Source organism: Phoxinus phoxinus (genome assembly GCF_949152265.1).
Source record: "Phoxinus phoxinus genome assembly, chromosome: 16".
Classification (NCBI taxonomy): Eukaryota; Metazoa; Chordata; class Actinopteri; order Cypriniformes; family Leuciscidae; genus Phoxinus; species Phoxinus phoxinus.
This window is the reverse complement of record NC_136891.1, coordinates 26,819,995-26,831,757: the sequence shown is the minus strand read 5'-3', so window position 1 is coordinate 26,831,757 and position 11,763 is coordinate 26,819,995. Positions and strand designations below refer to the sequence as shown.

At 36.6% G+C, this 11,763-nt stretch overlaps 1 protein-coding gene across 2 annotated transcripts; it reads left to right on the top strand.

Moving 5' to 3' along the window:
- Positions 1–6,138: 6,138 nt before the first annotated feature.
- baalcb (BAALC binder of MAP3K1 and KLF4 b) lies at positions 6,139–10,738 on the top strand. 2 transcript variants are annotated; one of them, XM_079583909.1, is made up of 5 exons: positions 6,157–6,333; positions 7,446–7,524; positions 7,628–7,868; positions 8,857–9,047; positions 9,567–10,737. In XM_079583909.1, exons 3-5 carry the CDS (start codon positions 7,685–7,687, stop codon positions 9,732–9,734), a joined length of 543 nt encoding a protein of 180 aa, XP_079440035.1. In that variant the 5' UTR covers positions 6,157–6,333; positions 7,446–7,524; positions 7,628–7,684; the 3' UTR covers positions 9,735–10,737. The 2 variants fall into 2 exon arrangements, with proteins under 2 accessions (XP_079440034.1, XP_079440035.1); XM_079583908.1 differs by having other exon boundaries at positions 6,139–6,333; positions 7,446–7,868; positions 9,567–10,738.
- Positions 10,739–11,763: the final 1,025 nt, after the last annotated feature.

Genomic DNA, 11,763 nt, shown 5'->3' with positions numbered 1-11,763 from the left:
TACACATAATTATAGTGTGAGAAACCTTTGGGTAAAATAGAGCTCCAACACCACTAAAACATAATGATGAAAATGAAATAATAAACATGTATCAATTTCACTTTGGCTCTCGGGACTACAACTTTTTCCACAACCCTGTACTTAAAATAACAGCAACACCTGCAGTTTTGCAAGAGTACAGTTAGCAGCTTATTCCCAAAACCTGCCTTTCTGAATTCAAGTAGGCTTCAACATCTGGTTGAATCCCCTGCAGGGAAGAAAATGTCGAAGAACATTTTAAATAGTCTGAAGAACTTGATGAATGAGTTGTCATTCAGGATGCTGTGCTGTCCATTATTAAGGACTCAAATGTGTTTGCTGCTACTCTTCTCCATTTATCCAGCTTGATGTGAATGCCCTGCAGCAGACTACTTTTAGGCATGCATTTTACTCTTTTTAATTCACACGTGCTCGATTCAATACATGTCATGCAATACATTCTGTGCACCTGACATGCTTTAGAAAGATTGATTTCAGCCTGTAGGACATTACACTGTCATTTATTAGAGATTAACTTATTATACAAAGGAGAGATCTTATAAATAAATAAAAAATCTGCTCATCACAGTGGATGAACACATTTGTCACTGTCCAGGTTTCATCTCCCAGTACTACAGTCTATACAACAAAATAGGTCCAAAAACATAGTAAAATTATATGACTGTCATGGCAGAAAGAATGTCCTTTATTATAGTCTTTACCGAACAACTCTTACATGCTTTAAGACACAACATGCTATTGCAGACTCATTTTATGTGCATCTAAGCATTATGGGCTTCTCGTACCATGTCGCTAAAGCACAAAGAGAGCTAAACCAATACTGTCATGACAAGTACCTCATGCCATGACAAATCTGCAAGCACATTTATTCAGCTTTGTCTGGCCTTTTGTTTATAAGTTTTGTTTTCTCAAATGAAGCTAATGGAAACAGACTTTCCATTCATCGTTGCCTAACAAGCTATTGATAATGCTCAATCTGGAACATTCCTGGACTCTGAACCGTTCACTATCTCGTCTGTTAGAGAATGAAGGCAAAAAGCAGAGAATCCAAAAGCCAAAAAAAAAACGTTATGCCCGTCGAACAAAAAATCTGAATGTTCCAGGAATATCAGGAAGGGCCAGCTGGCTAGTTGACATCCACAGGCCGCTTCCTTCTGTCAACATGTGAGCTCTTATTATGCTAATATGCTTGAGCTCTTTACGTTAAAACGTAACTTTTTATGCCAAGTCCTTTTATTCTGCTCAAATCCTTAGTCAGCGCAGGGGTCAGCATTTTTAAATAAGCTGCCACATTTCATTTACTGTAGTAAAATGAAACAGACGAAAGGTCCATCAACAAGAGGCCATCAAGGTTTAATGAGTTCCATTGATTCGTCTTCCCTAGTTAAAGACTCTGACTGGATTATAACCACATGATGCTTCAGAGGACTGCTGATTTGCTGAAAGGTACAAAGCACATCTATTCATTTGTCATGTCGTGCCCAAATGAATAGTGAAAAATAAGTTCATCTTTTGTCAAAATAAAGTCCCATGTTTTTGCACCTTGTTTTTTGTAGTTAAGTAGCCTATTATTGTTAGGGAGGCAATTCTGTCCGATATCGATAAGCCAATAATTATCAATAACCGACAAATCAACTGATGAATAGATTTAAACATTCTATGCTATGAATAAAATAAACATAATACGCTAAAAAAAATTTACTCAATAAATAGGCCTACACTAAAATAAACTATTTAAATACTACATTTAAACATTTATTTAAACATATTTAAACATTTAAAAGTAAATTTAGCATCAAAACACTAAATAATATTAGTGTACATTTATTAGTGTTTTTAAATATTGACTTTAGATGATAAAGTCAAAATAATCTCAAATGTAATAAAAGAAAATGAGTGTTCACAATTAAATATTCAATGCTAATAATTTTTTTTTAAAATCAGCCACTGACCGATATTGGACATCGCTTAAGGTTGTTCACATCTAATCCTGTTTTAGGGCCGTGAGATTTTGTGTGTGTGTAAGTGTGTGAGTGTGTGAGTGTGTGTGTGTGTGTGTGTGTGTGTGTGTGTGTGTGTGTGTGTGTGTGTGTGTGTGTGTGTGTGTGGGTGTGTGGGTGTGTGTGTGTGTGTGTGTGTGTGTGTGTGTGTGTCGACTGCATCAGGCCTGGCTGTGATGGATGAGGTGGATTTAACTCCTAGCGTTGTGTGGACTGAGCTTGGCTCGACTGAGCGAAAAATTGTGGGATCAGAAGAGTGGAGTATATTCTGCCAGGAGACGTTAGTCTTGATGGGAATCTTAGCTGACACGGAGACCTTGACAAAGCAAAATATAGAGTGGGCAACTAAAGTTACTCTCACTGCATATAAAGTGGGCAACTGTTATTGTGAGAACAGTAGCAGTTCTGTCCAGATGGGGAAAAAAAGAGAGAGCTTGTTTAAAATGCCATGGTTTTCTCTTTCGTTTAGCTAGAAGTTTCCTTTTATTCATTTCAAAGTCAACTGCACCACTGCACTGTGTACAATGAAAGTGCTTTGAAAAGAGGGGGCTGCATTTGGAGGGATAACAGCATGCATAAAACAAGTCAGAAAAATACAATACAAGAAGTCTGTGGTAGTAGATATGAGCTTGAGCAATGATTTTCTGCTATTAAAGACCCCATTACACCAAAATGAGTGTTTAGTGGCTTGTATGTGTGTTAGCATTGAGCTCATCTATTGCATATATGCTAGTGCACTTCTAAACTTTGAAAAAAAAGAAGAAGAAAAAAAAGTATATATAATTAAAATTCAGTCTTTTTCATCTGGGTAATCAATCCAAAAATATTGATGACTCATACTGCACTACACCGAGTTTCGTCCAATCAAATGCTTTCTAGAATTAGAATACCCCTCCCCCTATACCATCAACTAACAAGTAGCAAATCGTGTGCATGGCTTGTGACATGAGTCAGTACGTTTTTGTTTTTTTATGAATTCATACTTTTAATCAAGGTGCACATTGGTCAAAGATCAGTAAAGACTTTTACATTGCTACCAAAAATATGTCTATTTCTAATTCTGCTCTTTTAAATTTTCTCTTCAAAGAATCCTGAAAACAATACATCACAATTGTAACAAAAATAAGAAGCACCGCTGTTTTCAACATAATATATAAGAAATGTTACCTGAGCAAAAAAAAAGAACTATAGAGAACTTAAAATTTGGATCTTATAACAATGTCTGCACTGCCCCCTTCTGGTAAAAAAAAAGCCTAATATAACCAGGACTCGTATAACTGCTATGCTCACTTAGCCTTTTACTGGCTGTGTGGTGAATTTTAAAACCCAATTAAATTGCTTCCCATCAACATTTTATGGTGTCTTTTAGTGTTGCAGGTTAAAGTGATTAATAAATGGTTTACCTCATTTTGCCCTTTATTATTCACAGATGTCTAGGTCAGTGTTCAATCACATTCAATGATTTGTTTTTTCCAGAACAGAACAAACTCATAAAAGAGCTGAGAAATGCATGTAATATAGCCTACTTTCAGACAGATGTTTGATAATATACTGTAGCTAACTTTTATCCTTTAGTTTTCTACTTTACACAATCGTTTTGAAAGCACATCGGGGTCATAAATGGGATATCATTTTTATAAATTATTTTTATATAGGTTACAAAGTGCATTCAAACATACATATTCTTACATAATCATACATAGTATCACTTCATGTAGAGATATGGACAACCAGAAATGACTGATATTTGAAATGGTTGTTGCTATAATAAAACTGGACACATATCATTTATCATTTTTTGTCTTTATTTTCTCTTTGGCTACTGAAAGAAAACAATCAGTTGCCAAATTTTTAAAGCAGCACTAAACTATTTTCTTTCCCTCATTTTTGTCAAGTGCGGGCGAAGGAAGATGAACGAGCTGGGAGAAGTGGATCTTGATATCAGCCGTTTTGTTATTAGTCTCATAAAAGGGGGCGAAGAAAAAAAAAAGTCCATTGGAGGAGGGACAGGAGGAAGAGTCTATGGAGGAGTGGGAAAAAGAGTCCTTGGGGGAACAGGAGAAAGAGCCCACGGGGGAGTCGGCAGAGGGAGGAGCCACGGAGCAACCCACATCTGAGCCATGGGGCAGAAAGTCCACGGTGGAACCAGTGGAGGGAGGAGCCTCTGGTGTGTGTCTGGGTGGAACCAAGGGCCGTGAAAGCTGGACACCTGGGCTGAGCCGAGGGGCGAAGACACAGGGTGACACCACAGGGCTGGAGGGCCAAGGCAGAGCTGTCGGCTCATGGGACCGAAGCAGAGATGGGGGCTCGGAAGACCGTGGTGGAGCTGAGCGGCCGAGGACAATGGTGGAGCCAGAGGGAAAGTGGAGCCCGATTGCGCCAAAGGGGTGGAGGGCTGAGGTGTAGCCAGAGGCCTGGAAAGGACGAGCGTCTGGGCCGACATTATGTTGCTGTCTGGGGTGGAGTCATGTGTTCGGAGGCCTGAGGTGGAGCCAGGGGGTCCTTACACCAACGCGGGGCTAAAGACCAGGAAGCCGGTTGCCAGATTTCTGCTGCAGCATTCAAATATCTGTCTTCATTTTCTCTCCCTCATTTTTTTCCACATGTAGGCAAAGGAAGATGGAGCAGGGAGAGGTAGATCTTAATATCAGTCGTTTTAATAATCGAGTGGCATGAAGAAACATAGGAAACAAGGAAAAGCAAACTAAAAGTCCATGGATGCAACCTTACAATTTTGTCCCAAACCTATTGTAATGGAATAGAAGAATGCAGACACCGGTAATATCTGAACAGAGTTTATTGAATAACACACATGAAGTTAGCAGGCGACTCTCTGGATAGCAGATTGTTATGGTGACACTGGCATGTGAGTGACATGTGTTATATGTTGCAGGTTGAGATGAGAAATGACTGTAAGTCAGGACTTAAGGAAAAAGGACTTAACTCAGGCAGATGAGGATACACAGAAAATGAAGGATGGGACAGTTCGATGCACGGGTAGGTAACCCAAAGGTAAGTAGTCAGGTGGAAGTGTTGAATGACGAGACAAGACGATGTGATGAGGAGCGTGACTGATTATGTAGGGAGATAATGAGCCAGTGATGAGTGATTATCTGGCAGGTGTGATGATGACTGACTGAGAGCAGGTGGGGACCAGAAAGGATGCTGTGCAAGTGTAGTTCTGGTGACTGGGCTGGTGACTTATGATTGTGACACCTCGATGACTCCTTTACTTTGTTGAACACAAAAGAAGATATTCTAAACCAAACAGTTTTGGTTACCATTAACTCCTATTTTCTGAATGAACAAAAAACAACAACAACAAAAAACACTTAAAATATTCTGTCAGAAAGAAAGTCGTACCGATTTGGAACATGAGACAATTTTAATTATTTTATGACAGTTTTCAATTATGAATTATTTGGCTAATGTGCTGGTTTAATCTAATAACCTAAATGATTAATTACAATTATTATTATTTAATTATAGCTGTATATAATTGAATATTTAAAATATTTAATAGCCAAAAAAAAAATAAAAAAAAATATGTGAGAGCAAAAGAGATAGGGCATGCATTAGTGCAAGTAGCCTTAATTAACTTTTTTCTTTACTTTTCTTTACAAACTAAATAGCGGAGCAATGAACAAATGGTTATGAATATAGCTGAAACCTCCAGTGTTGCACATACAGTCATAGCAATTATTAATCTAAATAACATTAGGAATGCATTTGCCATTATCAAAAAGGCAGATCCTTTAGAAATAGAATCAAATGTTGATTCACCGATAGTGCAATTTCCTGTAAATGTGAAATGGACCTCATTCCGCACAGTAAAACAGCAGCAAATAACTAACAGCTGCTTACCAAGGAAAGCAGGAAAATGGTGCAAATGTGCAAGTGTAACACAAGTGCAACATTTAAGCTGATTTTTAAGTGGCATGAAAAATGTCCAAAATCACTTTGTGCAGCACATAGACAACCTCGTTAATCTTAGCCAAAAAATGGGAGAGTCAGCATCATTCACATCAGGAGAGAGAGAGAGAGAGAGAGAGAGAGAGAGAGAGAGAGAGAGAGAGAGAGAGAGAGAGAGAGAGAGAGAGAGAGAGAGAGAGAGAGAGAGAGATGGGGGAGTGTCATCATCATTCAGTGTTTGGGTTTTTTTTTCCCGTCGCGGTAGAGCTCCTCTACCAATTTTGGAAATTATGATTATGTTTTGAGAAGAGTTATAAATACTGTGAACGGATACCGAAGAAAACTATTCGACTCTTGACTCTGATTCCTCTGTCGACTTAAGGTAATATCAAAAATCTTTGTCGCGTGAAAGACCACAAGCAAAGCATTCAGCACGTTTGAAGGACTGAATACATTTGTGACTACCGCATACTGAAAATGCATGTTTCTACATTATTATGTTCTCCGTATGAGACGAGCGCGCCGTCATTAGGCTAAATACGACACAATGATGTAGGCTACTCGTAGGGTATAATAAATTAGCAATCGATTAATAATTGCATGACAGGGGGAACTAACTGTACATCGCTTAAATTAAATTAGTAATCTATTCTTAATATAGTTGATTGGTTTCTTTATTATTTGGACCAGAGGGAATTTTAAACTCATCTTTGTTTACATCATGTGCGCATTGCGAGGGCTAAACTACTCAATTTGAATACGGGTTAATACATCTTAGCCTATGTATTTCCTATTCAAATATCACTCATTAAGGTTATATGACGTGTTATGCGTAATTTCTGAAGCCAATTATATAAATACAAGAACAAGAAAAAAGGTTACCATTTATTTTAAGATGTCATTGTTTCAGTGTAATTAAAGGTATTGCGGAGGATCTTTCCTACTTTTAGAAAAGACCCGCCCTCTCCAATTTCTATTTGCTCCCGACCGAGAGGGAACGCCTACTAGCAGTGATTTTAAATCGATTTCTCCAAATAGCATGACAAACTTTACCTGTCTAGTAGAATCTTCGCGACTGCGGCATCAGTGGGAAGCCCAACATGTGCTTTTAGCGCACGCCAGCGTGTGAACGGCCTTACGTAAACATATCACCAGAATGATTGACACTTAGGTGGACCAATAGTATACACTACCCACCCGGAAGAAGAAAATCCTCCGCTATACCTTTAAGTACTGAGTAATATTAGTTAACAACATGTAGGCCTACTACAGGGTTAGGGTAGGATTAGGGTTTGGTTGAGGGTTAGTTGCCTGGAATTATGCATCATTTACTGTTATTACTATGTAGCCCATGTAACATATGTAACAAAGACACTGTAAAATAAAGTGTTACCAAACATTTTTTTTTATCTTAATTCCTATGACTTTAACTTTGAAATATTACTTTAAAGGATTAGGATCACAACAAACAGGCAATTATTTTTTCTTCCACAGAAATAGTCCCAGCTCTCCATGTTTGCATGACCTCACACCTGACCAGCGGAAGACTACTGATTTTTGCAACAAAATGATGGTGAAATGGGTTGTTGATGCTAAATGACGTAACATGTATGGCTTGAAAGAAGATGCCAATGACTCGTGCAATGAACACCATTTTTCCATTTGCCATCCGGGAGGTATTCTAATGGACCTAGAATCCAAAGCTGTGTAGGTGTGGATTTGTCTTTGACATAATGGGTTGCGGAGGCTCCAGGACAGATGTGTTGGAGCCGAGATATATGGAGAGCTGGACCAAAGAGACAGAGTCCACTTGGCTGGCCAGCACAGACACAGACATCCCCCTGTCCTCCATTCAGAGCATCCCCTCAGAAAACTCTTCAGAGGAGGGCTTCCCATCAGAGAAAACTGCCAACCTCGGTGAGAATGGACTGAGATAATACTTCGAGGCGTTTTTAAAAGGTTTTGAAAATACACAAATCTGCATTAGGCCTATGTCTTCATATTTAAGTTAAATATCTCATTTGACCTTAGACACCCCAGTTTAACGCGTCAAAACCTTCATATGATATTTCCTTCCCAAAAGGAGAGGAAAGTGTTGCGAGTCTGCTGTTGTTGGTGTTCAATTCATTCATGTAGGTCTCTTGTTGCCATGGCGATGATTGAATCCCTTCAGTACTTCAGTAACAGTATGAGCAAGGATGAACACAATAAGCACTCTTATCTCTTTGTGCAGAATTGTTACACTTGGGGCAGCTACAGTAATTAAATTATAATATTAAAATAAACTGATAGCAGATTATTAAAATAGACAACATGGCATTGACTACGACCATCGACTATGACTACTAGAGTAAATCAATCTAGGTCTTCTTTTGTTTCAAGATTTTTAGCCCTAAATAGCTTTTAGTTATAAAACTTATTTGAAATAAAGAAACGTATTTTATGTCTTTACTGTTGTTTTTGATCAAATGAATGCATTCTTGCTGAATAAAAGTATTCATTTTCTTTCTTTAAAAAAAAAATCACTTAAACCAAACTATTGAATGGTAGTGTATCACTGTTTCCACAAAAATATTATTCAGCTTCAGCAACAGTTTCAATATTGATCATAATAGTAAATGTTTCCTGAGCATTAAATCATCATATTAGAATGATTTCTGAAGGATCATGTGACACTGAAGACTGGAGTAATGATGCTGAAAATTCAGCAAATAAATAAATTACATTTTAAAATATATTTTAAAAAAAATAGATAGATAGATAGATAGATAGATAGATAGATAGATAGATAGATAGATAGATAGATAGATAGATAGATAGATAGATCTGATTGTGAAATATTTCTGATATGATGATCACCATTGCAGTGATTTTGTTAACTTCATAAGTGTATCTGATTCATTAGATCTCTTTGATGATGGTCTGCCTGCCCCGGGTCAGGCATATCTGAAAGTGTGTTCTGCCATGTCTGAGGTGGGACCGAATGACAAGAAAACCGGCACCACCCCTGTAATACTCTCTTCTCAAGAGCAGGAAGTGCTGTCTTCTTCTGCGACCACAGTGCAGAAGAGAAGTGTGTTGCGAACTGAGGAAATTGTAAGTATTTGTATCCGATGTACCCTTTCATTTACACCACACCTGAAATTATAGTTCATTTGATTTAAACAGCCTTTATTACAGTATTTCACTTTTAAAATACAGACAATTTATTAGCACATTGAAAATAGACTTGTAGCTTCCTTTCACATTAATGAGACATTTGAGCTTCATTTTTTTGACAGTTCAGGGGGACATTTTAGAAAAAACATCTCTGAAATAAAATGTTTATGACCTTTTGTTTATTTATCTGAGAAATGACTGGTTGTTTATTGGCTTCCATAAAGAAGTTAGCTCCATCTTTTGAACATTTCCTTGGCACAAAAGGTTCTTTAAAGTCAAAATGTTCTTCAAAACCAAGAAAAATGTGCTTCTTTTAAGGACTGTTCGCTGAAAGGTTCTTTGGGGAGAGTGTAGGTTTCAGGAACCGTGTAAGCAACTGAGGGAAAACTGTAGTAAGATGTTAAAAAGATTTGGTAACTGTCATGTCTGATCATCTTTCCATGTCATCTTTATTAGACAAAATGGCAGGACAACAGGATGTCCACCAAGCAAGTGACCATCACCGTGACTCAAAGTATACGGCAAGTGGACAAGAGCGGGAAGATCAAGGAGACATCGCAAACCACCTATGAGGTCATGAAACCGGTGGATTGTCTGGTGGCAGTTGACTCAGTGCCTCAATGAGGTGGATACGCAAGACCTCGTGAAGATTGTATCTTGGATTTCTTGAGAGCTTTGGTGAAGATATCATGGACCAAAGAAGTAAAAAGCAGGGATGACCTAAATGAACAAGTTCATCTGTGTTTAATCAGTGATTACCAGGTTTCATTCAAGGGTCATTTGATTGTTTGTTTCATCATTCAGTTACATTCTTCTTTAATAATGTTTATTTTTATGTACATCTTTCCTCTGTAATGTCTTTATCATAATGTTCTCGTTTCCATTTTCTGATGCCGACAAAAATAATCTTAGTAAAAGCATTTGCTGTACATACACTGAAAGCACAGGATAGATCAGGAAGGGTAATCGAGAGAAGGACACTTGACTCGATTTACTGAATGATTTTGTGAAAAGTGTAACAGATATATATTTACATTATTTAAAAACATAGGAACAACACAAGTGTATTTTTAAGTAGTTCGTTTTTTTTGAAGATGTTGCATTGCTTCAATGTTGATTTTAGATTTCAAAATCAGGGCTTTTTTGTATATCCCGTACACTTACTACCACACAATTGTTGCCTTCAAACAGTTATGCTTTTTTTTGTTATTGTTTTTTTTTACAAGAGCAAACATTTTTTCAAAACCTAATTACAGTTTCTGTAGCAATCTAGCACTATACTGTAAAACGGGTAGTGTGCAAGAATAAGAACCTCTGTTCCATTGTTCCAATACTGTTTGATGCATCACTGCTTTACTGACTGGAAGATGCTGTTTATTGAGTTATTAAATATTTATTGCGGTACTTGAAAGTGCATAATAACTTCTACTGTATCCTAACCTTTCTCTTGGTCCAGTCTCAGAATTAATTGGTAACACTTTACAATACAAAGGTTCTATATATATATATATATATATATCCCTCTATGGTACGCAATATGATATCAGTAAGGAAATAATTGTTTGTTATGTTTTCCTGCTTAAACATGGACACTATAACAATATCAATAAACATTATCATTATTTTTTACATTTATTTATTAATTAAAAGTATGTTGCCTCAAGGCAACATTGTACCACAATGGACAAATTTAAACATTTGACATTTTCATTAAGAAAAAAATATATATATACAGTATTTTTTGAAAACATCAATTTCTTTAACTAAACACTTTAACCCTTGTGTTATGTTGGATTTCTGTGTACACCCCTTATGGTTCGGGTCAAATTGACCCTAATTGGATTCAATACAATTCCTCAAAAATGACACTATGAAAAACAACAAAGATTCAGGTACAAATTGTAAACTTTTAATATAAACATTTGTCAAACATTACAACAAAAAATATATGAACATATGATTTATAAAAATGTTTTTTAACCATTTTTAAAACTGTTTTGTTATGACAAAATTGTGTTATTATTGATTAACAGTATACAGTTTTTTTTTTTTTTTTACATTTTATGCTTAGAACATCATAACTGATAAATTAAATTTAGCTGTATAATGAAAATAATGTTTACTTTTCCTAAGTTGGCTCAACTTTTGTTTTGTAGACTCATTTCATAAAGTCAAGAAGTTACTTCTGACATGATGAGCACACAGCAAGTGTGTGTTTTCTGCATATGAATTTCTTGCACTTCACACACGGTGCTGGTTTTGCTCTCACACTTGGATGGGCACACCTCACATCACAAGTGCCCTGCCATACATAACATAAATGTTTTTATTTTGTGTACAGTTTCTTTTGAATAGCTGTCTACGAGGGTCAAATTGACACTATTAGTAATAATATGAACGTATAGTAATTTTGTTTGTATATGTCAAAACACATCAGCATGTTGAAACTTTGCATGCATGTTCATGATGATCAATGAGAAAAAGTCACAAAATATCAAGAAAAAAAACAAAGGTTTAATTTTATTTCAGGAAGCTTGAAAGAATAAATGATAGCTAATTTTTACAATCTGTCTGACAAAATATTTTTCTGTTTTCAAATAAATATGGACAAGCTAATTTTTTAGCTTCATAAGGTAGTAAAAAGCCACAATAA